This window comes from Rattus norvegicus, chromosome 11, assembly GCF_021556685.1.
Source record: "Rattus norvegicus strain SHRSP/BbbUtx chromosome 11, alternate assembly SHRSP_T2T, whole genome shotgun sequence".
Lineage (NCBI taxonomy): Eukaryota > Metazoa > Chordata > Mammalia > Rodentia > Muridae > Rattus > Rattus norvegicus.
The window spans coordinates 72588503-72615676 of NC_141544.1; the positions used below are offsets into that span (position 1 = coordinate 72588503).

The window sequence follows — 27174 nt, forward strand, 5'->3', positions numbered from 1 at the left end:
AGTCCCACAATCAAAGATAAGCGGCTGTTCTGCTTTTCAATTACAGAAGTTATATTTCCCCTTTCTATTTAGATTATTATGAACTAAACGTTTACCACTTACTGACCTATTCTCGAAGATAAAAGATGTTGACTTGTGTTTGGAATTCCCTGTATTTTAAAGTTTACCCCCAAACAGTGAATGTGTCTATGTATGTGAGTACATCCACAACATATCTTAACACACACATATAGAAATATGCACATATATGGATTTAGCAGAACACTTAGCAACACATAGCAACTTCTAGCACTGTGACAGAGAGCATGCTAACAATTCGGGACTTAAGTCTTCCTCTTGGGCACTAGGAAAACAATTAATATAGGTTAATATTCTTCACAGTCCAACAAAACGCTCTCTCTTGTGTGGTCGCATTCTTGTCATCATTTCCCACAATGTTTCTGCTCCTATGTTATTTTAAGACAGTGTGGTAGATATTTGTGACCTTAAATGGGTCATTACATGTCTCCTACCTAGTTAAGGACAGACACTCATTTAAACACTACAACAGCAGCAAGCTACAAATGCTGGAGACCAAAGCAGAGCAGAGACTAAGTTATCCAGGTACTGCTTAGCTGACATTTCCAATGATTTCAGTTTCCCCCTAAAATCTAATTTCACTTCTTGGTGAATAAGAGAGGTAAATTACATTTTATCAGAGCCTTTTAAGCACGCTGCAGAGATAAGCCGTCGGAGCCTTTGACTTACCCAAGTCTCTAGCCATTCATAATTTTGAATGAATTAAAGCAAGAAAAATACAATTAGGAAAAGATGTGTTCTTTTAACTCTGCTTCATTTGTAACCCTCTTGGCGGTGTGCTTATCTAATTTGAAGGGCTGCGAGAAAAGATATCTCTCACTCTTGAGAATTCTGAAGATGACATAATTATCACCTTTGTTCCGTTTTTTCTGAGCTATCTCTTTGTCCTCCGGTATTTCCCACATCACATAGAGCAGCACCTGGGGAAAGTTGCAGCCCTGTCCCCCAGAGAGGTCATGAGCTGGGACTCTCACCAGGCGAAGCTGCTGTCTGTGAGAATCGCAGCTTTTACTGAACCTGCTTAGACAACTTCAAGGTCTTGTACAAGCAATTAGCTGAACAGATGTAAATGAGGTCTTTTAACGAGGTGTCTGGATTTCCATCAGCTGACTTGGCTGGATCTCAGCTTCAGCTATGAAAGATCACCCCAGCCCTCGCTAATGAAATAACTCCTGACCCCAGCTCACTCAGAACAGCGATGGCACGCCCACTGATCGAGCCCTGAGTCCAGCCCTGCTGTAGGAACACCAGCGGGCTTGCCACCACCTCTTGAAGTTTTCCCACACTTACTCAGTACAGCCAGTGCATGACTAACGCTGTCCAGCGTTTACTAACAGAAAATGTAGCTTGCTATAGAGGACTGTGGGAAAAGGCAAACGGCCTGTTTGGGTTTTCCTTTTTCTCTCTTTCCTTTCCCCCTTCCTTCCTTCCTTCCTTCCTTCCTTCCTTCCTTCCTTCCTTCCTTCCTTCCTTCCTTCCTTCCTTCCTCCCTCCCTCCCTCCCTCCCTCCCTCCCTTCCTTCCTTCCTTCCTTCCTTCCTTCTACTATGCCTAACATCCTTTTGGGTCTTTCATTTTTCCTGCTCCCCTCCTCCACCTCCATGAACACAGTAGTGTGTTTGGTTTCCAAAGGTACCTGTAACAATAGAAAGTAAAAAGCAGATCATGGATTTTTCTCCTTGTTTCCCTGAAAAATCAAAGTATAGAGTAAAAAAAAAAGAATTTAATGGATAGTGGGGCACAGTTACATAAAAAAGTTTGGAAGGAGGAAATAGGAGGGAGAATGTTATAATTTTAGTATAATCTCAGAAAAGAAATGGAAACAAAATTTAAAAATAAGAATAGTGAATTTTCTGGTTAAGTGATAATAATTTCAAGATCTAAACAATGAGCCCTCTTGAAAAGAGAGGATTTCTTAAAAATGGAAATAAGATCACCACCAACAAATTCATTTAAAATTTTTTTAAGCTGACCAAATACAGAACAGGGTTTATGAGAGTTATCCAAGTAAGAAGTCTGCTTTTCAGTAGTTAGAACTATGGCCTAAGATGTACGACTATTGAGCTTTAAATTTCCAGGGAAATTTAAACATATGAAATAAAGTCAGGGACCAGGAAAGGTCTGGACACTCAACCTCACATCTGTCTCCACCGGATAGCATTTATATTTTCATAACAATTGTTTTCGAAGCTGGGTCTCACTATGTAGCCCAGGCCAGCCTCGAATTATATAATGGTATTTTCCCTCCATGTAGGCTCTAGTATATTTTGGAGGCTGCAGAAGCCAGAAGTGGATGTGGGGTGCCCTCAAACTGGATGGGCCAAACCACACTGTGGGTGCTGCGAACTGAACCCTGGACCTTTGTAAGAGCAGCCAGTGCTCTTAAGCTGTTGGACCATCTCTCCAGGTCCGGTCTCATGTGGCCATGTACACAATCCTCTTGTCTGGGACAGTGTGTCCTGAGAATAAAGTCACTGATTTCATGCCTGGTGGTAACTTTTCGAACATTGAGATTTTTATTTTGCAAGCAAGCAACGAGACGCTCTCTGTATCACATGGAGTTTGTGTTTCGTAGAATAAGAGTTTACACCTAGGCCTTTCTTTCAGACATGTTGCATGGAATAACTGTGTTCAGGCAGTTTAATAGAATGAGATTTAAAACAAAAATTATGTAGCTCACTATAAGAAGCCAGATCAGTTCGTTTTCTTGAGGAGTTGCAAGCACAGGCTGCCATGTTGGGCTTTAGTGACCTTCCACACCTTTTATGATATTGCTTCCTCTGATGTGAGCAGAGTCAGGTTGGTGGAGGAGTGATAAGCACATCTTTAACTATCTTCATCTTTCTTACGCCTTTGCCGCAATGACATCATCACAGAGAGTGGGTTTCTGCCATGGCTTTAGACACACCACTACCTCTCGTTCCTTTCCTCCATACACCATTAGCTTCAGATATACTATTTATTTATTATCTTCATGATCATCTTATTGATTGACATCTAGTCTAAGTTTCTTGAGGGGACAAGTTTGTTTTCTGTTCAAGATATTTCCACATGGCTTGTGGAAGATGATAAATCGATGGTTGTTTTAGTCTTTACTACATTTTAGGAAGCCGGGTACAAGTTGAAAGAGTCTACAATGTCCACTCTATCCAGTAGCAATTTTACTTGTTCATGTGAAGGGGTGTGGCCATGTGAAACGGTCTATAGTGAATCAACATGATGTCAAAACTGGACTGGAGGTTATAGCAAGGTGGATTCCGGTTTGCCTGCGTGTAAAACTAATAGTACTCCATTCACAAAGCATTTGTATAATTCAAACTAAAGTGCAAAGGTGAATTAGTTTCATAATCTGGTTGTTGCTCTCATTTTTTCCTGATGAAATTTGCACAGAACCTTCCAGCCTGCTTTGTATGTGACAGATACTTAATTAATGAATAGGTGATTTTTCAGTCAAGAATAACAAAGGAGCAATATAACAATATGGCTACATTATAAAATACATTAAAATAGAATGTGAATCACTGAAGTCAGTTATGTTTTACCTTTAGCATGTGTATTGCATAGGTGTTGTGTAAACCACGTATTGTGTGTGCAAGTGAGTGCTTGAGTTTATGTGTAAAAATCTGAGCTCTGAAATTGTTCTAGGGTTCTTGTTCCTGAGACATGTGAATTTCACTGATTTTGCAGGAGTTTTGATGGCTGTCCCACAAATTTATTCTGCCTTCTTTCCTTTCCTTTTGGGCTCATGCCATTCTATCATCTCAAAGATGACTAGGCTATATCATTCCATGTCTGCCAGTTCTTCATTTTTCTGGCTATGTCCATCTGTGCCAATGTATATTCTTGTTCACTGGGTCACCTCTGTCTGTGGCTAGCCTGTTGATAATGTCATCAAGTTCAGCTTTTGTCATGATGTTACATTCTATGTCTTCCTGGCTCTCCTTTAGTTTCTGTCTCCACAACACCCTTTTTAAAAGAATTTCTTATCTCTACCTGTGGCTGGCCTTTTCCACTAAATTCATTCCCATATTTATGGTATTTCTCCATTTTTTCTTAAATTTCTCTTACTTGTGCCATTTCTACTTCATTTTCATATGATTGTGGTATCTCTTCAAACATTCATTTTCTTGCTGGATAAGCAATCTTATGCTAGTATGATATTGTTTGCATACTAAAAATCTGTGTGTGACGTAATAACAGGAACTGAAGTAATGCACTTACACCAAGACAAAAGCCGATCTTGATTCTGGCATGTTAATATCAAGCTATATCACAATTAACGTTGCTTTGATTCCTGCTGTATACCATTCTGTATGGATTCTCCAGTAACATATACTTCCCTGATTTCAGTGGAAGATCTAAAAGTTAAGAAGGCTGCCTCAATTCTAAATCTCTACCTGTGAGACTCAACATCTTTGGCATAGGAAGGTGGTCCTCAGTTCGTCTCCTTCCTTTGCTGTGTATATGGCCACTAATTTATACTAAGTGTCCAACTCAAAACTTCCCTTTCTTTTTTCTTCTTTAGCCATAGACTTGTTATATAATGTAATTTGTGCATTTCACAAAATTCAGTTCAGAAAGAGCACACCCCTATTTCATCAATATAACTTATTGTCTAAATTATATCTAAAACTTATTTTAGAATTGGCACTGGTACTTTGGTACCAATGAAATATTTATTCACGATGCTTTTTCAGATATTAATAATTTAAATGTATTATTAGGCTGGGTAACACGTTGTTCAGTAAAGAAAAAAAATAAATATTCGCAGAAGGCTAAACATTATTTTCTTGATTTTCATAACCTTATCAGTAAATTAGAAGTTCTCCATAGAGTGAAAAGATCATAATATGAGAAGTAGAGTATTCTACTCAAGTAGTATCAACTATTCTGAAGGGTAAAACTTAATTTTAATCCACAATTTTTATACTGTTTGCAATCTCATTTTTTATTCAGCAGCAGCAGCAGCTGTGTTCATAAACATTATGTGTGTGTGTTAGTGTGTATGGGTGTGTGTGTCTGTGTGTCTCTGTGTGTGTGTGTGTCTGTGTGTCAGTGTGTGCACACACAGGTTAGCTTGAGTTCTTACGTGCATATTTTTGTCTGCACATAGCTACCTTGAATTCAGAGTGAGCTTTTCTGTGTAATTTAATCAAACTCTAAATCTAGATAACTGTTTATGGTGTGTCAATCTTTAGATTTGACAAACCTCATTAAGCATTTACAACTAAAATTGCCCCAGTTTCTAGTACTCCTCAACAGTGAAATTCTTGAGGTACTTTAGCAATTAAGCTGTTGAAACACACTACAGAAGTAAAACACACAAAATATAGTCTAACTCTCTTTTTTTTTTTACCAGATTGTAAGAGAAGATGCATTTTCATCCATTGTCAGGTGCAGCTAGATTTATATGTTTTAAAAAGACTGGCCCATTAACCCTGCAGATAAATTAACAGTTGTACATCCATGTTTACAAAAGCTAGAACACATGTAAACAAAACAAATAAGTAATAGAAAAACATTAACTTAAAACAACAACAAAAATCAATGTTTAACTGTGAAAGACTTATCAATGGAATTACTGAAATTAAAAACTGTTCTGATGGGACTGAATCAGCAACCAAAGAGTGAGAGCATGGACTGGATTTACACTCTGACACACACCCCAAAACACTGCACACACATATGTAGCAGACGTGCAGCTTGGTCTTCATGCAGGTCCTTGAATGAGTGGAATAGGAGTTGTCTCTGCTTTTGTTGACTGTCTGAGGATCCTGTTTCCCTAACTGGCTGCCTTTTCTAGCGTCAGTGGGAGAGGATACATCTAGTCCTGCAGTGACTTGATGTGCTGGGGTGTGCTGAAGTCTAGGGAGGGCCATCCTCCTGAGAGGAGAATATAGGAGAGAAAGAAGGGCCTGTATGAAGGGGGAGAACAGGAGGATGGTGGGTGTATGAAGGGGGAGACTTTAGCAGGGGCGGTGTGTGTGTGTGTGTGTGTGTGTGTGTGTGTGTGTGTGTGTGTGTGTGAGATCCATCCTATCTGCAGACACCAAACTGGACACTGTTGTCATTGAGGTGCTTGCTGACAGGAAGTTGGTGTGGCTCTTCCTTGGGAGGTTCGGCCAGCAACCAACCAAGCAGATGTGCATGCTTGTAGCCAATTATCAGACTAAGCTCAGAGACACCGGTGAGGGAGGTGGTGGAAGGACTGAAGGTGCTGAGTGGGATTGCAACCCTATAGGTAAAACAACATAGGCTGGCTGGACCACCTATTGCTCCCAGGGATTAGACCACCATCAAGGAGTGTACAGGGAAGGACCCCTGGGTCCAGATACATATGTAGCAGAGGAGAACTTTGTCTGACATAAATGGAAGGAGAGGCCCTTGGTCCTGTGGAGGTTTGATGCCCCGGGAAAGGAGGATGCTGGAGCAATGGGGAAGGAGAGGGTAGGTGGGTGGGAGAGCACACTCATAGAGGCAAAGAAGAGGGCTGATGTGGGATGGGGTATTTGTGGAGGGGTAACTGGGAAGTGGGATATCATTTGAGATGTAAATGAATGGAATGATTGATAAAATAAATACATAAATAAATAAAGCAAAAAACAACAACAACAAAAAAATAAAACCCGGTTCTGTTCTGATGCATCACTATTTGTGGTGATTTGATTTGAGCATGACCTGCATAAGCTTTGAATGCTTGTTCCACAGTTGGTAGAACTGTTTGGAAATTATTAGGAGGTGAAATTTTGTTGAAGGAGGTGTGGCCTTGTTGGAGGAAGTGCGACCTTGTTGGAAGAGGTGTGGCCTTGTTGGAGGAGGTGTGGCCTTGTTGGAAGAGGTGTGGTCTTGTTGGAGGAGGTGTGGCCTTTGAAGAGGTGTGGCCTTGTTGGAGTTGGTGTGTCCCTTGAGATTGAGGTTCAAGCACTCCCAGTGCTCTCTTCTTGCATTGTGGTTGTGGATAAAGATGTCAACTCCCAGCTGTCCCTTTACTCAGCTATCATGGATTCTAATCCCCTTAAACTTTAAGGCACATTAAACACTTTCTTTTGTAAGTCGCCTGGGACATGGTGTTTTATCACAGCAATAGAAAAGTAACTAAGACATTGATTATTTAATGTTGTCAATTTTTTAATCGTGATAAAAATCGTGACTGTCAAGAATCACTGTCAAATAAATACTAATTAGGGAATGGGAAATTAAAACACTACTGCCAGTTTATGGGGGAAAAGCATTTGCTTATATGTAGACCTTCTTTCAAGTCATGTTTGTTGCAAAAAAAAAAAGTAAAAATTAACCATTTTCAAAAACTGTGATGTTCTATGGAACTCTCATTTATGGTTTTCTTCCCAATAAACACTTTTGCTCCAGATACATTTTGAAACATCTTCGATCTAGTATAATTTCCCTCCTTTTCTTTTTTCTGTGTCTTTTGCTAAACTCTAGTTAGATATAATAAATGAGTCATGAGAGGAACAGACAATTAGTGGATCAACCTTTCATTTTAATTGTTGTTGTTATAGTTTTTGTTGTGGTGGTGGTGGTGGTTGTGGTCGCAGTTATTATGGTAGCAGATGTTGTTATTGTTGTGGTGGTTGTTGTGTCCTCTGGTCTTTCGTCTCAAACAAAGATTTAATAAATCAGTGATGTATTAAAGTAAACTCTATTAATAAATCCTAAAGACATGATGCCATCCTCCTCCATGCCATGATCCAAAAAAAGGTTGCCTATAAAAGTAACTGTGAAAGCCTTGAAGAACAGCAAACAAATTCCTACCTTTCCCACCTATGGAGAGTTAGGATGATGAATTATGAAATGTATTTTTCTTTGTGTGAAAAAAAAATCTAGTAGTCCAAAGTTCAGGTATCATTGGCATGGCTTTAAGAAGCAAAACAAGGAAGAGACAAACTGAAAACAGTAATATCTAATACTAAATACATGTTAAACTAAAATGGACTCCAGGTTACAGGGTCTCTTCTATATTTATTTATTTATTTATTTACTTATTATGTATATATACATCATACACCTTTTGCCTGCGTGTATGTGCCTGTAGGCCAGAAGAGGGCACCAGACCTGATTATAGATGGTTGTGAGCCGCCATGTGGTTGCTGGGAATTGAACTCAGGACCTCTGGAAGAGCAGTCAGTGCTCTTAACCGCTGAGCCATCTCTCCAGGCCCAGGGTCTCTTTTATAATCACACATAGGACTATTGCTTTTATAAGCTGTTTATGGAAAATAAAACTTAAGCACAACATGTTACATAATTATAGACCAAAGCACAAGGCTAGCATGGGAGTCAGCTTCAAGGATAATTTACATAGTCTCACTAAGCTCCTCTAGCCATGGTTTTCTATGCAGTAATATCAGTTTGTGATTGTGAAGTGGTAAGTTCTATGTAGTATAAAATAACAGTTGTAGTTTTAATTCATGTGCAATAATAATTGTGTGCAAATTGTTCAAGCTGGTGAACACTTACCCAGTACTTAAAAACATGGTTGCCTGAGAGCTTTGTATCAGATACTTCTTCAAAGACAGTGTCAAAAGACACCTCTTACAGACCTGTGCATAACACTCAGTTGTTTTTACGTAAACAAATCAGCTTAAGGTTCTGGGGCTAGATAATCACTCAGACCAAATGAACAGTGCGGCTAGACATCAGCTCTGAACCAAAACATTGCCAACTAAATTAAGAAATAGAGGACTAAATGGTCAGTACCAAGGCTTTTAGAATGCAGTTTCTCATTTGCTGTGGACATGACCATAAAGAAAAATTCCCATTAGGTTTTCCATATGCTAATTGAATAGTAGTTAACCTGTTGGGAACATTTAAAAAAAATAAAAATTAAAAAAAAATAAAAAAAAGAAATAGAGGATTATAGCTTTCTAACAATGAGACTGATATGCTGTTGGTGGGTGGGAGTAATACTCAAAGGCATGTTACTAATTTTTCATACTGCTCAGCAACAATGGCTGTTATTTGCTGTAAGTGTCTAGACAAAAATTCGTAATGAGCTGTACCATGTAGGTCATTGAAACAAGACACTCATTCATTGGGCTCTGGTCCGGTAAATGCAGCCAGCCGTAACCCTCACATTCATCCAGGACACTGAATACACACTAGATTTGTTATTATCAAGTCATCTATACATCCACTTCTAAAGTTTTAAAATTATACCGTAGAGACCATAGTGTCTAATACCACAGGTCTCACAGGTATTCAAAACACAGAACTGGGAAGTATTTTGTCAAAACAGCATATCCAGATGGCTAGTTCTCTGACAACTCAAATTAAAGATACCCCAGGGAACTGCTTGCTACTCCTTATTTATAATCCTCCGTATCCAGGGACGTAGCATGCTGTCGACCAAGCAAACAAACAGAAAATTATGGGATGAAGTTTACTTGAGTTGCCACCATGTTCTGGCTTTTGTGAATATGGGTGAGCGATTTGATCTGCCTCCATTGTTTCCTCTATGGAACAGATATGGCTCCTGAAGCTTTTGTGAAAAGCTTTAACATGTTGAGCATATTGAATGTCTGGTACACGTAAGAATGCCTTAGTCTGCTCCATTTAAATTAATATGATAGACTGTAGTTTATAAAGAACAGAAACTTATGTCTGTCTCCCAGGTATGTGGACTGACATGTCTAAAACCACAGTTCTGACACGTTTGATATCTGCTGAGAACAGCTTCCTGGCAACAACAGAGATTTTTCACTGTGTCCTTATGTGGTGGATGGAATAAGGAACTTTTTGAACCTCCTTTATGATGGCTCGCATCCCATTCTTTTTTAAAGAAAAGATTTATTATGTATAGTGTTCTGCCTGAATATATACCTGGACACCAGAAGAGGGCGTCAAGATCACATTACAGATGGTTATGAGACAACTTGTGGTTGCTGGGATTGAACTCAGGACCTCTGGAAGAGCAGCTCTTAACCACTGAGCCATCTCTCCCAGCCCTCTAATTCTGTTCTTGAGGACCCAGTCTGACTACCTTCCAAGGAACCTCTCTACGTGCTAAGGCACTGGGGATATAAATTTAGAGTGACTCAAGCATTCAGTTTATATTAAGATTCTCCAAAACAGGACAGTTCCATAGGACCATGTTGGAAGTGCTACAGAAAAAAAAAAAATCTATAAAACTCTTCATCATTCTTCAGACAGATAAGTTTAGTCTGTTGAAAATCTGCCACTATTCACTCATTAGAATTCTGGTCCATTTAGCGTTTTAATGATAGCACTCTCATAAAATTCCTTCTGAAAACTTCCTGCTTTGGGGAAGTAGAGGGACAATTCAGCATATTTTGCTCTTTCAGAGGACCTGGTCAGGTTTCTATGACCCACATGATATATCGGAAACATTTATAACTCCAGTTCCAGCAGATCTGATACTCTCTTCTGACATCTGTAGGCACGGACTATGTATAGAATGCTCATATGTATATATAATCAAATACTTATACACATAAAATAAATAAATCTTTGAAAAAGAAAGTAAAGAGCCCACTCCACAAAATCTTTTTTCTACCTATTAGCCCACCCATCATTTTCAAAGGTAACACTTTTAAGTGTTTATCACTTTGTTATTTTTAATCTCACAGGGAATGGTTACCTAGATTCTCAATTACTTCAAAAGTCCTTATATGGCACACCTCCCTAGTTTAGCTCCTCCTAGTCACCTGCCTCTCTCTCACTTCCTATGACTATTTTATTTCAACATTTTCATTGTTCATTAAATTTATAATCCTTCAGGACACTTTCTAAATCAAGCCTCTTTTTTTTCTATTCGATAATCATTCCGTAATAGCTCTTTCAGAAATTATGGAATCTTACCTGTCCCAGGATCTCTGAGATACTGCTACTTAGAATGAATCAGCGTGGCTGAGAAGATTATATGGCTGGTTTTGTAGAGCGGTTTTGACTTCCTTTCCTCAAATATCAGTGGTTCCCTTCAATGCTTCAACAAAACATTTCTCATTTCAAGGCCTCAAATAGACTAGCCCTGTTTCTTTAATGTCTCTCTATCATTTTGTGATGCCAAAAATACAGGCTCCTGTACCCTCCTTGAGAGAATACAATGTGTCTGCCTCAAATGCTAGGCCATGCCTGTAGACGTTTCAAAAACATTAAGGAAGTTGATGAAAATGGAGACAAAAATGTGGCATTACTGGCTAACTTGCAAATCATGAGAAAAAAACGACAATTTTCATTTTACCCAAATCAGTTCTACCATCCGATGCCCAGAGGCACTCGGGTGGCAAGCTCATACACACTGCTGGGAATGTAGGCCTCAGACGGCAGCCGAGGTATATAAATATGCAAATCAGAGATGTATACAGAAACAGCCTTCCAATCGGGAACACCAGCTGTCACAGGCAGCAAAATCACTCCGAGGACTTGGCACTGGTGAATTGGCAAATACCCCCAAGTTATTGCTGCCCCATCAATCATGGGCCATTTGGCAGGGTAGCATTCTTGAACAGGAGCATAGTCTTCCTTTTCGCTCAGGGGAAGAACTTTTTTTCTAAGGCAATGAAATAAAGTACTATAAAATCTGATCCGGATATCTGATCTAGGGAGTTATTGATCATATCTGGATTCTAAAATTCTGTATCTTTCCATTATTTGAAAGAATTGCACCACTTCCAGATAAAACAAGAGCATCAAGCTAACGTTCTGTCTTTCTTCACTAAAGAATTGTTGGGAAAGATCCTGCTGAGATATGGGCAACAAGCGATGTGCACAAGGCAGTAGTTTGCTAATTTATTTTTTTAAAGACTTTTGAAGACCATTGATCCTTAAGTTATCATGCACGAGTACGAAACAGAAATAGGTTGGGGGAGAGGAGAAAGATAGGGTACCCCGATGTCTACTCCAACTCTAGTTTATCAGGAGAACGAATAGGAATTTTGTTTCTCAACGGTCAACAAAGGAATGGTTTACAGGCATCAAGGCATTCTGAGAGGAGTAAATATGTCACTGATTTTAAATAGCAGTGCTATCCAGCAGAGAGCAAATCAATGGAAGTTGCATAGGTTTTCAGATGCTTCGGGATATTAAAGAACAGTCCCATTTTCCCCCTCCATAAACCATTCCATCCAGAAGAGTAATTTAAAATGAGCCATAAATCATTATCAGCTCAGCCACCAATCAGCACTCAGTGAAGTTCTACCTTCCCTTCCCCCTCCCCATCTTTTCCTTTTCTTGGAACAATCTGCAGTGTTCTTTTCTTTTCTTTTTTTTCTGCTCACTCCTAGGTCTGCCCGCTACATCTCTTCTCACTGGTTATGTGGTAGAAAATAATAAGTTTTCTTTCAGATTTAATATAGGAAACTCTAGCAGAGACCACTCGAATTGTCTTTAGAAATTTCAAAGTACTCAGTGATTATTAGTTTGATGGTGCTCATTACATTCTTGAAATGAGTTGATAAAACTACTGTTTCAAAACAGAGTGAATGTGTGTGGATAATTGCAGACATGTGTTCCCATGCATGCAATGGCAGAGGCTTAGAAGAATCACATGCATAAAGACTAGGCTTTGCGTCAACCATCTCTAAGGCATAGCCGGGGTGCTGCCGGGTTTGCGAGCGTAGATAATATCTCACAGGTTATCGGTATTCATGCATTACCAAATATTTTCTGATTCTTCGTTTTACTTATTGACCGTGATTTCCCATGCGTGCTTTGGTGTGGGCATGCAAGCATGTATGCCTGTGTGTTTGTATATGTGTGTGTGTGTGTGTGTGTGTGTGTGTGTGTGTGTGTGTGTGTGTGTGTGTGTAGGATATTTGTCTGTGTGTTCATGTGCAGGGAGAGGTCAGTTAGTCTCCTCTTTGTTTGTTTGTTTGTTTGTTTGTTTGAAGCAGGGTGTCTCTGTGTAGCCCTGGCTGTCCTAGAACTTGCTCTGTAGAACTACCTGGCTTTGAGCTCACAGAGATCTTCCTGCCTCTGCTTCCCCAGTGCTGGGATTAAAAGCATACTCATCCACAGCCCAGCCTGGCATTTTCTTTAACCATTCTCCATCTTATATTTTGAAATAGAGTCTATCACTGAACCTGGAACTCACAGCTTCGACATTACTGGTTGGTGAGCAAGCCCTCAGAATCTGTGTGTCTCTGGCCCTCCCACCCCAGGGTTGAGGTGCTAATAGTTGTGTGCAACTTTTACATGTCAGGGGTATTAGGGAACCACACTCATGCTGATGCATAAAACATTTTATTCAAGGAAGTTAAAAAAATTAAAAACATATTTTATATTGTTTGAGAATTTTCCATACAATATATTTTGAGCATATTTCTCCTTCCTTTCATTCATTCCCTTCCCCCGCCCCTTCCATCACTTCTTCCTCCTTTCTGTATGTGTTCATCTTTAAAAGCCACTATGTTTGCTTAGTGTTCGTTTATGTGCATGGGTGTAGGACAATCTACCAGAGTGTTTCTCAATGTTCCTAAGGTTACAACCCTTTCATACGGTCCCTTATACTGTGGTGACCTCCAACCCTAAAATAATTCCTTTGCTACCTCATGATTGCAATTGGCTACTGTTGTCAATCATAATATAAATACTTGCTATGCAACCACAGTAGGTCGAGACCCACTGGCCTACTGGCATGTGTAGCATCTTGGAGTCTGCATCCTTGAAGAAAATTGACAATCCTTCCCACAATAGCCAGCAACAACTTTTAAACGAGGTAAATGTTCCTTTAGTGTACCAAAGGACTTGGTTTTAGACAACAAGCTTAAGAGACCCTTGGATGTAATGCTACTTTACACAAAGCATGTCTAAAATGCCAATGAATCCTATTTTCCTTGTCTGTCCTAGTCCACCTATGATCATATCCTCTGGTACTAGTTTGCTTCAAGTGAATCCTCTCATTCTTCTATATGTAATATTTCATTTCTCATGAAGGCCCTATGCCTTTATCTACTCATCAATGGATCAACACATTCCAGCTGTTGTGAATAGTGTCCCAATACCCATGGACCTGCAGTCATCTCTTTGTCATGCTGACCTCATTTCTTCTGCATAGATACCCAGAAGGGAAATTGCTGTATCATATGGCAGTTCTATTTTTAGTAATTTGAAGGACCTCCATACTGTTCTTCATAATGGCTGCTCTAATTTACATCCCCACCAACAGCGTATGTAGAAGAGTTTCTTTATCCTCCACATGGTGTCTCATTTGTGGAAGCTAAAATAAGTTAGCCTGAATGGAGATGATTGCGGGAGGTTAGGGAGGTGTGAAGGAACGGAGATTGGCCAAAAGGAGGTGAGTTGTATCACCGCACGCTTCATGCTTGTTTTGAAATATACTGAACTCATTTAGTGTGTACCATTAATGCATGTTAGTTATAATCAAAACTATTCACATTAAAGTCCAATAAGAACCCATGTTATTCCCCATATAAAGTCTTCAGTCAATTTTTTTTATCACAGTTTGAATCCCTACACAGTCTCAAAAAAAATAATGGAAACATACCCTTAGCATGCTGCTAAGATCTGCTTCGCTTGGCATCCCCTCTTCTTCTCATCTGTCCTGTACCCATGTGCCTGATCATTGCCAGGTCCTTTCCACACATTCGAGTTCTGCCAGGCTCTACTTTTTCACACCCCACGGCTGGCTAGCTCGAGTTTCACACTCTCTGGGGGAGCATTTCTTTATTTGGGATCTGGTGTATGCATATATATAGGAAGGAAAGTTGAAATTATACCTTGGGGGTGGGTGGGGAATAACTGGAGAGTCGCGTTACTCTATCACTGTGTGAGCATTCGAAAGGTTGAAGACAAAGAATCCTGATAACCAGAGCTGGATTTTATAAATACCTAGAAACTGGGTTCAGGATACTTCAGAATACAAAGAAGGCATAAGTAGGTCAGGAGTGTGCTTTACTTGGTAGGATGCTTGCCTAGCGTGCATAACTACATAAACTGAGCATGTGCTGATGCTTCAAATCCTGCTTATAGGGGTTGGGGATTTAGCTCAGTGGTAGAGCGCTTGCCTAGCAAGCACAAGGCCCTGGGTTCGGGTCCCCAGCTCCGAAAGAAAAAAAAAAAGAAAAAAAATCCTGCTTATAATCCCAGCACCCAGAAGGATAGAGGAAGGAGAGTCAGGAGTTCAAGGCTACCCTTAGCTATATAGGAGGTGTGTGGGCATGACACTTTGCTTTAAAAAGAGAGTAAGAGAAAAATAAGCACAAGCAAAGGATACATTTCTTTAACCCTGGGAAGGAGCTACAGAGACATAAACTAGAGACCGCGAGGAAACATAGGTCACGAAAATATGTTCACTGTTTAGAAGACAGAAGATGAAATGGAAAACTAAGAAGTAACCGTGTTTTTTGGGGTGTGCCATAGAATTATTAGAAATAAGAATATAAGATATAAAGAAAAGAGATGCTTAAAAGAAAAAGTGACTTTTGATTTGAGCCCGATAAATAATTGAGTAGCCTATGGATGGAGCATGCTGATACGGTAGTGTAGGTTAGCAGACAGAAAAACAGGGACAAGGCTGCCTGGCACTAGAAAGTGACAATCCGATGCCATAGGTGTTACAGCTAGTGTCATCAAACGAGCAAAATCTTAAAAGGAAATATAGATGCCGAGGACCATGTACCTAAAGGAGAGACAGCTGACAGAGGAGGAGAGGAAAACCGTATTAGAACTAGGGAATGATCTCAGGAAACAAAGGGGAAAGGTGTTTCAAGGAAAGGGAGATTTGTTAACTGTGCACAGAGTGGTCAGAGAACAATCTAGAAGGCAGGCTCATTAAAATAAGGAGATGGTGAGAGATTGAAAATATGGAATATGAAAAACAGAATATAAATAATGTTGGAAAGAGTAGGATGTGTTGTGTTGGGCCACTGGATCTCCTCAAGGGATGAAAGGAAAGAAAGCCAGAGGTTTTAACCAAGGCTGCCTTGACTGGAATACTCAGTGACCTGGTATTAGGTCCCATTTTCTGTCAACATTTAATAGTGTTTGGATTAGAAAAGAAATGAGTATTGTGAAAATAGCTCACAGAAAATAGCTAAAGAAGAAAATCAGAAGAACAGATAAACTTGACCCTAGGTGTCAGGAAGTGTGGCACTGACCGTGGGCTGCGGACAGGCAGATAAAGCCAGCACATGATTAACAGAGCATCCCTAAAGCTCTGATTTAAATTTTTGTATTTCGTAGAATTAGAAAATTTATACAATGATTTCTTATCCTGCAATTTTCCTTGACCTCAGATTGACACAGTCCTAATGACATAGAATCCCTGTCTTCATTCCTCCCCCACAAGGCTTTCCAGAGAGCATGTATATGTGCATGTGCTGAGGTATCTTACTATCTCTCCCTTGACGTGAAGTATGCTGAATAATTTTGGATCTTAATCACTACTTCATAATTTGAGAACAGTTCTACATTTATTTCCTCAGAGGAAAAAACTCAGAAGACTATAAATGCTTCCGTGGGGGAAGGGTAGACAACTGAAGAAAGAAGACAAGATAGAGAGTGAATGAGAAAAGTAACCCCCAAAAATTTACCTTTGAAAATTTTTTCTAAACAGTTCTCCTTTAAAAATCATGCATTCCTTATTTTAAGAGTTTCGTTGATCTGTTTTTGAGTTATAACGCAAACTTATTAGAATCTGGATAATCTGAACATTTACTTAATGATAGAATTCCAAAAGCCATTATACAAACATCACCCAGGAATACTTATTCTCTTTGCTTTCCTATTATAGATAATATTATAGATAATATTTTCCGACCTAAGTTTGCAAAATTGAGTTCACAAAGAAACTTTCTAAATATAGAAAGATATTTTAATCATTTATTAACATGTTTCCAAATTTGTGATTACTAATGAGTATCGAGCTATATGACACAGAGCTTTTATTTGGAAGAAAAATAAATTTTCACTGGCCCTATGATGTTTGTGCAGGCAGGAATTCCTCTCAGTTCACATAACTGAGAAGGCCACATGGTATAATTATGACCACGCAACAGGGAAGGTTATGGGCTATGCTGCATTTGAAATGGAGATGCCATAGCTCTCACCACACCAATCTGGCCCTGGGTCCAGGCTGCAGCAGAGCCTTTGTGATGAGGCCATCCCCACAGAAACTCAACACTAGGGCCACCGTTTGCTTATGTTCATTCTCTGTGTGGGGAAGTTTCTTCTATCAATCACATCAATTAATTCTGAAATCCTAGACATTAGATCTCAAACCTGCCCACGTTGTGAGGAGAGCATTTTTATTTCAGATTTTACATTGTATGAGAATTTCTGTGTATTCCCACAATAATGACCAACAGGGTCATTTCCAAACACAAAGAGGAGGTCTGGATGATAAATAGACTTCATAATATCCAGCTTAATAATATTTCTCATAAAATAATAACCCCAATGACATTCCTTAATTTGTCATTCTGAATATTAGGAGAACTTTCCATAATTTCCTTTAATAATTTTGATGACCGTATCAATAATGACCACTGTGTACAAAAATCCTGATTTGCATTTCAGATAGTTTTCTCTTTACACATTCTTAGAAGTAGAATTACTGGGTCAAGTGACAGAAATGTATTTTAAAACGTTGATAGATGTGTCTGCGTTACCCTAGGAAAGTTTCCACTAATTTACACTCTCAACAGGGAGATATAAATGTGTCACTTTCTCCACTCTCTTGCCATTTCTACCTATGCCCATGTTCTTAACTCCTTCCTAGTATTACTGGCTTAGAAAACAGGTATTTAAGTTTTACTTGCATTTCTTTCTTTGTGAAGTTTGAATGGCATTCATTTTGGTAATTTCTGTTTTTTTTTTGTTTTTTTTTGTTTTTGTTTTTGGTTTTTTTTTTTTTTTTGCTGATTGAAAGTCTACACCTAACTCTCTAAATTTTTAAGAACAAACAAAGCTAGTAAGTCGATGACATCACATGCCTTTTGTTACTTATTCGTGCTGTCTCCCTTTCTCTTCTGATGGTTAATGAGATAAATTGTAATCGTATACTTATTTATAGTGGTTATTATTATATTTATTTTGAGGTTTTATTTTATGCATCAGTTTTAAAGTCGCTACCTTAACTGCAAGGCATAGAAGCAATGAACTCCCATATGCCTCAACTCCGACCGGATTTTGTCTTTTTTCACAGAATGTCTATCACATTTTCCATATGGGGCACATGTCTACTATCTTTCAATTCTTCCTATAGAATGCGCTTCACTGCGTTTAATAATTTTTGTTTAGACTTGCACTTTGTAAGCATCATCGCAAAGTGAAGCTGTTGTCTGCCCATTGCCTCTTATCTTCTGTAAGTTGCTCATGACACCAACTTACATTTCATTTCTGGTAGTGTTAACTTTGATCACGTGGTTAATATGGTATCATGGGTTTTGAATTTTATTATTTTATCCCTTTGAAGGTAACGTTTTATAGGTACCTCTTTTGACACTGTATATTTTTTTTTAATTTTTTTAACATTCTCCTTCCTGTTTTAGACTCCTTGATACATTTTTGCCTGAGTCAATTATTTCTGTTAGGATTTCCAAATAATATTTACCACATTCCAACATTACATCTACATCTAAGAGTGTAACTTACAATTTTTACTTATTGACTAACTTCTGTATTGTAATATCTGAAATAATTTCTTTTGATAGGCACATCTTCTTAGCCACGGCTGACAGAAGCTAGTCAAGCTGCCTTCCACATGTTCTTGCAGACATTATTATTCGTTTCGTATTTTCTTACTTTTTTGTTGAAAGGACATCCCAGGCTCATCTTCTCCTTCTCTGCCCCATCCTGACACTCTTTTTCTCTAAGTAACCCGTGTTCTTTATGGCAGAAATGATACTGTCATAGAAACATCTGTATGCTGCGTAGTAGGTAATGGTCACTGCAGTGCGATGTTAATGCTCCATGGCCTTCCCTCCATCTCCGTCTCTATCTTTTTATATCTACCTTAAACTCACGAATAAACACTAACTATTCTGGTTTCACTCTTTTCACTGCACTGTTCTCCATGTTACATCTCTCTGTTCCCATAATTGGGCATCATTATACTCCTTTGTCAATTTACTGACTTCTCCTGAGTTTCTGACTAAACACACTGGACTTGCCACTAGGATAGTTTCTTACAGGGATGCTGAGCCCTTCAGAGATGCTGCCCCTCTTGGGACTCTCCTCACATGGGCCATAACCTAGTCTCCCTTGCTCTCTGACTATATCCCATAGATTTTTTTTTGTACTAAAATGAGAGAAAAGAACCTTACTGACTTTTGTGTACTCAATTTGTTTGTCATTTAAGTAAACCTAGGAGATCAAGGTTAGAGACCCACTCTATCATTTAAAAAATCATTAAAGGAGAAATACAATCCTTTGGATGCAACCTGGATCAATGAAATTACCTTTTTATTGAGATCATAAACACGTTAACATTATTAGTCTTTAGATGTGACTATGTGGATTCGAAATGCTGTCTTCTATGTTTTGAAGAGGACAGAGTTTATTTCCGTTTTTCAAGGAGACTTCTTTCTTCGGGTGAATGCTAAGATTCCCTGAAGAGCCTGTTCTTCTGTCACTACCATGGACTTATTTTCTCTTATTTTCAGTAAGGGAAAATATAGTTGGGATTAGTGTGTAAGTGTTAAATGCTTATTTAACATAACGAGGAATAGGGGAGCTGAAGATAAATACAGAAGCCTGGAAGATACTTCATAAATATAAATATAAGCAATATATAAAATTAAAAAAAATAAGCAAATGGGATTGACCTGGATAAAACTTAAAGTCCTTGCTACAAGGACTGTATTAAAATGACATGAAGTATTAGTCCTGATTTCTTTCTTTCGCCTTTAGTTTTACTTTCTCCTTTACATTGTCTGTCTGGTTGTTGACTTGGACAGCAACCTGCTAACAGACAATTATGATCCTGTTGTCTTAGGTAGTGGTGGTGTATGACTTTAATCCCAAATGCAGGGAGATCTCTGAATTCCAGACCAGCCTGGTCTAGAGTGTGTCCCAGGACCGCCAGGACTATTACCCAGTGAAACTCTTCCTTGAAAAACAAGACAAGAATGACAAAAAATTAAACTGAAGCTTAGGAAAATTGGTCAACCTTAACATACAGGATGCAAATGATGATCACATCTATTGATTAAAGATCTCAACACATAATAAAACCCACCATGCAAGGCAATCAAACCACTAAAGGTTTCAGTCTTGCTTTATTAAAATTCTCCCCAAACCAGAAGAGCTACAGGCTAAATTCAGTTACCATGAAGAGTGCAATTTATTTGAAGTTGAGTAAGCCATGATCATATATTGAAAAGATTATCAATGCAGCATAATGTTTACTAAGGAAAGGAAGAAGAATGGGAGACAGGGAGAGAAAAGTATGAAAGATGACAGAAGAAAGACACTGAGAAAAAAGCAGTGCTTCCTCAAAGTTCTGCAATGCATTTGGTCAGCAGTAGGGATGCTTAAAAAACCTAACTGTAAGAGAGACTTCTTAAAATTCAAGTCCTAGAAATGAGTCTCAGACTACCATTCATTTAAAAAAGCAATACATTTAAGGTTTCTTTGATAAGTCTATATGAGTACTCTAGAATTAATGAGATAAAGGAAATGTGCCTTTTTATCAGCAGGAGTAGGAAATCAAACATTTTCCTCTTGCAATCTATTTCATTTTCAACATTTTTCACAACCATATGACTTTAATTGAGGTGATTATGCAATAAATTTCCTGCGAACAATGTATACATTCCCACTTGGGTGTGATTTGAGTCATAGTGGTAAGAAAACTTTCAGACTCTAATTTATATTATTGTGAAATTTATTAATCGATTTGAAAAACACTTCAAACTCCAAACTGTTTTATTATGAATATCCTATTTTAGTGTTTTCAGATCAAGTTCTTTTTAAATGTTAACTAAAGTAGACCAGCATAAAAAGCGTAGAAGACTGAACATGGAAATAGATGCTCTAACATTGATATAAATCTATGAATCATGCATTTTAGGTTTATCAGTGGAAAACCAAATGTGGTGGTTATAATTTATGATGAATGAGTATTTCAAATAATGCTGCCTTTAAAATATTATTGTTTATATCTAAATATACATGAAATTTCTAATCAAATATCCACTTTGGGGCTATTGTTATCATAGTTAAAACAAGTCATCAATGTATTAAGGTTTATTGTTATTTTTACAATTACAACCCTCTAATACTTATTCTGCATACTCTTAGACATAATTTGATATGTCGCAGAGGAAGAGGAACTGGCAGAAGAGAGGGAACCCCTCCCATTCTTAGATCCACAGAATACTAGTCCTTGATTTGTGTGCATGTGAATGACTGGCAATGATAATAACTTGAAGGTGTTCACCCTCACCCAGGAGTCTGATTTCATGCTCCTAGATATGGCTCTCAGGCACCAGCACTTTGATTAATGCACTAAACTGAAGGGTTGGGTTTACTGCAAATTGTGCAATGACCATAAATAGAAATGAATTATGTTGCCTTACCACATGGGCTTCGACTGGTAGTATGTTAATAAGACCATATATATATATATATATACATACATATATATATATATATGTAACCTTCAGAAAAAGAAAAAAACTGTGTACATTAGTAGCAGAAAGAGTTTCATTAATATTTTCTTTCTTACTTTGTTCATATTAAAATTGATGTGTTCTTACTCTTTGATCCTGGACTTGATAAGGCATAGACACCAAATATTAGGGTTTATTGGGGTCCCTGCATTTATTAAGTAAAATGCATGTTGAGATTTGGGTAACCTTGGCTTTCTCGGGGAGAATCTATAAGAGCAAATAATCACACGTGACCTTTGCGGTCTATGCTGAGGACTGACTTTATCCTGTGTGTTATGTAAGGAAGCTATATATATATGTATCTGCCACATAGACAAGATAGTTTATTGAATCACGTAACGTACTTCCTTCATCATAGGGTATTTTATATGAAATGATCTTTATAAACTAATAAACAAAATTTCTGTGAGAGATAATCAGCAATGTGGAAGATATCGAAAAGCCACTAGCATATTTGGAATGTGTAAAAGTTAAACAAACAAATAAGTGGCTTCCAGGAAAGTAATGTATAAGGGGAAAAAGACATTATAAACACTAGCACCCATACAAGGGGAAAATTTTGAAAAGTAGAACAGTATATTGCAATCGTTACTTCGAAACCTGAAAACGGACAGGTAGGGAGACCAACTACCTCTCTAGGGTGTTCTACGGAGGTAGAACATAGCATTTAAGAAACCATTGATTTATGCATCTCACATTCGAGATAACTCTTTGGAATATTTGCAGACACAATCACCTGAAGTCGGTTTAACCACGTAGCACCATTTCCTGCTTTTCTAGATTCTTATCATTTTAGGACACTGGCTCTCCATTTTTCTGGCCTGTATTGGAAGCCTGAGCATCACTTTGAAACATATAAAATCATCGCTCTAGACATTACTCATATCTGCCAAACCAGGAATGCTGGGGAGTTTTTTTTAACCAATCTAACAAATCATCTTAGTGATATTAAACAAACTGCATTTGGTTTTTATTTTTACTCGACCATCCCTGAAACTGTAGGAAAGAATGTAAAAGTGGGTGTTTTTTCCATAGGGAGACATTTGCTCCAAACTGACAAGCAGGAGGTCAAAGGAGCTACAATATTCTGGGAAGCAGAGGAGTGAGCCTTATAGGAATAGTGGAGAAGAAGCCATGACATGATCCTCTGCACTTCTTCTTCATCACCGTCACCACCATCATCACCATCACCACCATCACCATCATCACCATCATCACCATCATCACCATCATCACCATCACCATCATCACCATCATCACCGTCACCACCATCATCACCATCATCACCATCATCACCATCATCACCATCACCACCATCATCACCATCACCCAGAGCCTTCACTCCAGCTCCTAGAAGCAAAATGTCTGACGTAGTGCACCACTTTGTAGTGTTCTGCTGTTTTACAATTACAGGAATGTGTGACGCAATAAGACCCTTGGGAAGAAAGAGACCAACACTATCACGTTAGAATACCCAGGCATCGTCACGTTCATTCTCTAGTGTGGAGACTAGATGATCACTAGATATCAAGTGGGATATCTGTCTGTGAGTGCTTGTTTATACTTTATAAGAGTGAGAAAAGTAACCATTTGATGTAGGCACACATTGCTAGATACAGTCAACCATTAAATTGTTTTCCTGAGATCCCAATCCTAGTATGTCTTGTTCTTTGGCTCGAGCACTTGCCACTAATCTGCAAGGAAATGTGGCCATATTTGGAATTCTATACATCATAGAAATGCCTTATCCAAGGAATAAAATGAAGCTGTTAGCCATTTGTAAACGGACCACAATGAAGTCACACGTCCAAAGCAACCTTGTACCTTGTAGGCTTTGGTATGTTTTATCTCTGTTTTTGTTTATTAATGAGAAGATCTGGGAAAGCAATACTTTAAATGCTGTAATAACCTGTTCCTCAACACATTAATAGTAGCGACAGCCTAACTTTGCCACACCATTGACTGCATTTGGAATACTGACAGGAACCCTAAGGCCATGTTTACTTTGCATTAAATTTGCATAAAATTGTAAATAAAAAAATACAGGAACACAGCCCTAATATTTATCAATGCTTAGATCTTTCTCAAAAGATGGATGGAATCTGTTGGAGGTTTGACTTTGCCTGCAATAAAATCGTGTACGTAATCAGTTTTGTTTTCAAGGAAAAGGGAGCCCAAGAAAAGTCACAGTGTATGCGCTTATGTGTGTGCTATTTAAAATTTTTAATCCTGTAAACCATGACTCAGGCATGCCCCAGGAAACCCCAATCTAGAAACAAAACCTCCCCTATGACTTCACAGAGCCCAAACTTTAGACTGGCTTACAATAAGTTATTAAATAAAGATACAAGCCCCAAAGAAAGGCAACCAGGTGAGAAGGGGTCAAGGCTCCTAGGGATTTTTATTTTTCTAAAAGTCTTTTCCTAGCATAAAAACAAATAATTAATACTGATCTTCAGGGCAAAGTTACATTGAAAAAAAATGAAAGAACACTTTCTTAAACTCACCAAAGCATGTAAACAAAAGAACTACCCAAGAATTTGAATATTGTCTACATTTATGTTAAGACAACTGTGGCTTTGTTTTATGTTTTCTTCATCAAAGATAGAACAACAATCAGAAACACATCACCACATCACCAGCAAATTGGCACATGGATCTTTCTAGTTCTTTCTTTGCAAAACCATCTTCTAGAAGAAAAATATATATGATAATATGATTTTTCCAGAAAGATCTCTGCCCATGTTTCCACTCATCCCAGCCATTTCCCATGGCTCACGCCCTTAGACCACTTTCCCCTTACCTTGTACAATCAAGTAAACTTGAGAGGTCTTGGGCTCATGCTGTGTCTGAACTGAGCATGTGTAGGATCCTTCATCATAGACATCCACCTTCTGGATTCGGAGGCTGTATTCCAGAGCATGGCGTTTCTCCAGCTCAACCCGAGGGTCCAGAGACCACTTGTCGTGTCCAGCGAAGATGATGCCAGAGCGGTTCAACCAGGCCACTTTCGAGTTCTTGTCTTCTACCACACACCTAACAGAGCAGAATAATCCCGTTAGTGCCTCACCGTTTCCATTTGATTCCATTCTCCGCATGACAGGACCCAACAAGACCAATCAAGACAAATTACAGGCATAGTAAATCATTGTCATGAAATTTCTGAGAGTGCTAAGTATTTTACCATTTCCTTTAAGAGCCATTCACCACCCAATGTGTAAATGTCATCTTACTAGATTTGATTCAGCAATAAACAGCTGGAATGTGAATTACACAACCCAGTAAAGTTAAATGATTATTGACTTCCCACCGGATTATCTTCTTCATGTTTACGAAAAGGTCATCACACAAAACTCCATCTGCTTAAGTATTTTTGAGAATCATACAATTGATACTGTAGCAGATTCTCTGCATCTCAGACTGAGTTTATTCATCCACGGGTATGGCCTGCAACTTATGATATGTATTTAGAAGAATTAGACTAGATTTCAGTGTTGTGACCCTTACGCACTTGAGATGCTTATGCCCTGGGATGAGAACTGTGTGTATGTGTGTGTTCAGGGGTAAGCAGACAGACGCCATATCAAGAAAATCAAAGCAAACATTATCTGGTTTGTCTTCTATTCCATCTGCTGAGGGGAACAGGCTTCTTGACAATGAGTTCGTTTGATACCAACACTTCCGATCATATTAAATAATGCCATCTTTCAGAGGCGATACAGAAAACAGGTTGCTACTCGTATGCTAAAGAAGATAAATGCTAAATGGTAGTATAAAAGACAAAGTGTGTGGTTTCTCTCTGTGTGTGTGTGTGTGTGTGTGTGTGTGTGTGTGTGAGAGAGAGAGAGAGAGAGAGAGAGAGAGAGACAGAGAGAGAGAGAGAGAGAGAGAGGTGAGTCATAGAGTATGCATTGATTTTCTTGAATTTTATATTTTCAAGGTTGGACTATGAAAGAAAACACTTTCTCCATACATCCCTATGGCAAGATGTATGCCTGCCCTACAGGAAGAAGGACCCAAACCCTGTTAACAGATGCATAGCCAGCTGCTCAACACTCTGGGGCATAAAACAAGGGCAAAGTTGTATAGGACCCTGACAAGAGAATGATTAAGACAACATATTCTCCTTTATTTCCTAAGTCAAATCAAATACAAGTTTCCTCCAGTGTAGAAACAGACTGCCCTCACCTGTGCATAAGGAAGAAGCATGAGGAATTCGGGGCTGTCCACACTTGGCTCTGGAAACCAAACCACATCTCTCATAACAAGAAGAGACATAGTCTTTCTTTTTTTCGGAGCTGGGGACCGAACCCAGGGCCTTGCGCTTACTACTGAGCTAAATCCCCAACCTCGAGACATAGTCTTTAATATACCTTATCTACAGTGCAAAGACCTTACTAAGTGCAGGTAAAAGTACCTTTTTCTTTTAAGAGGGAAACTTTGACATGTTGGATGCCAAGATGCTCAGGTCTTCTATTGCTTCTTTCCACAATCAAACCTCATTTCAAAGGCTACGTGTTGCTTCCATTTTCCAGGAAGTTTTTTTTCTCAGCCACACACAGGCTTTTAGGGATTACTAGACATTTGGTCATGTATGGCTACTCTACAAGGAACATGGCATTTCCTTCATAGATAGGTAAGCTATCCCCATGACATTTCAAAATATGGCAGGCTAACCACAATACTCCAGCAACACCTGTCCGCGATCGTTCTTTCCTTCCAGACTGCTGTTTACATTTCTTTGGAGTCTCATCTTTGCTCTGAGTAGCATCAAAATATTGTATTTTATTTAGGGTCATTTAGAAATAAAGAGTAGTGTATTGTCTGTCATCTGTAGCGCTAATAGAACCATAGAAAGTAGACATTGATCTTTTCATTCTCTTCTTTTCGATAGGCTGGACATGAACCTGTATGCTTATTTTAAATCTCCAAGCACATGTCCTTTGTACTTTTTTCAAATATATAGCACAGAACAGAAATAATCAGGCTTACTATATCATAGAGAAGTACTCTAAATGTCCTTTAGTTCAGAAAATTGCTGTCATGTGTTTATCATAATGCACAGATAAACGGAATGTTCTGAGCTCAGCCACAATGGGCACATGTACAAAAACAAAAACAAAACAAAAAACAAACAAACAAACAAAAACAAACTTCTGCATGCAACGCTCAGGGAATATTGTTGAAGAGAAGTCTGCCACAAAATTCTGTCTCCTATAAATGACAGAGAAGCCATCCCCATGATACTTCAACAATATGACAGCCTAACCATAATACCTCAACAATACTGCTTCCTAAACAGAATCTGAACAATGACGATGTCAATGGACATGCTAACCCAGGAGGTGGGAATTTCAGTGGGTCCAAGACCAAGATAAAGAACTATAGGCAGGTAATGGCTGGTGAGACAGGACACATTACCTTTTCCCAGAGATGAGCCTCTAATGGATATCCAGTACAAAGTGTCTGGTAGTGAATTCCTAT

General features: G+C 38.6%; 1 protein-coding gene and 1 non-coding gene across 4 annotated transcripts in view; one reads left to right on the top strand and one right to left on the bottom strand.

Annotated features, from left to right (window-relative positions):
- Lsamp (limbic system-associated membrane protein) overlaps positions 1 to 27174 on the bottom strand; it is a 2169253-nt gene that overhangs the window by 290217 nt on the left and 1851862 nt on the right. For all 3 annotated transcript variants that reach the window (NM_001414997.1, NM_017242.3, XM_087575991.1), the window contains one exon: positions 24494 to 24726. In NM_001414997.1, coding sequence (NP_001401926.1) covers positions 24494 to 24726 — 233 coding nt within the window. The remainder of the gene's footprint in view (positions 1 to 24493; positions 24727 to 27174) is intronic.
- LOC120095737 (small nucleolar RNA SNORA32) lies at positions 8785 to 8906 on the top strand. The gene has a single exon (XR_015633785.1). It is a non-coding gene; the product is annotated as a small nucleolar RNA SNORA32 (small nucleolar RNA).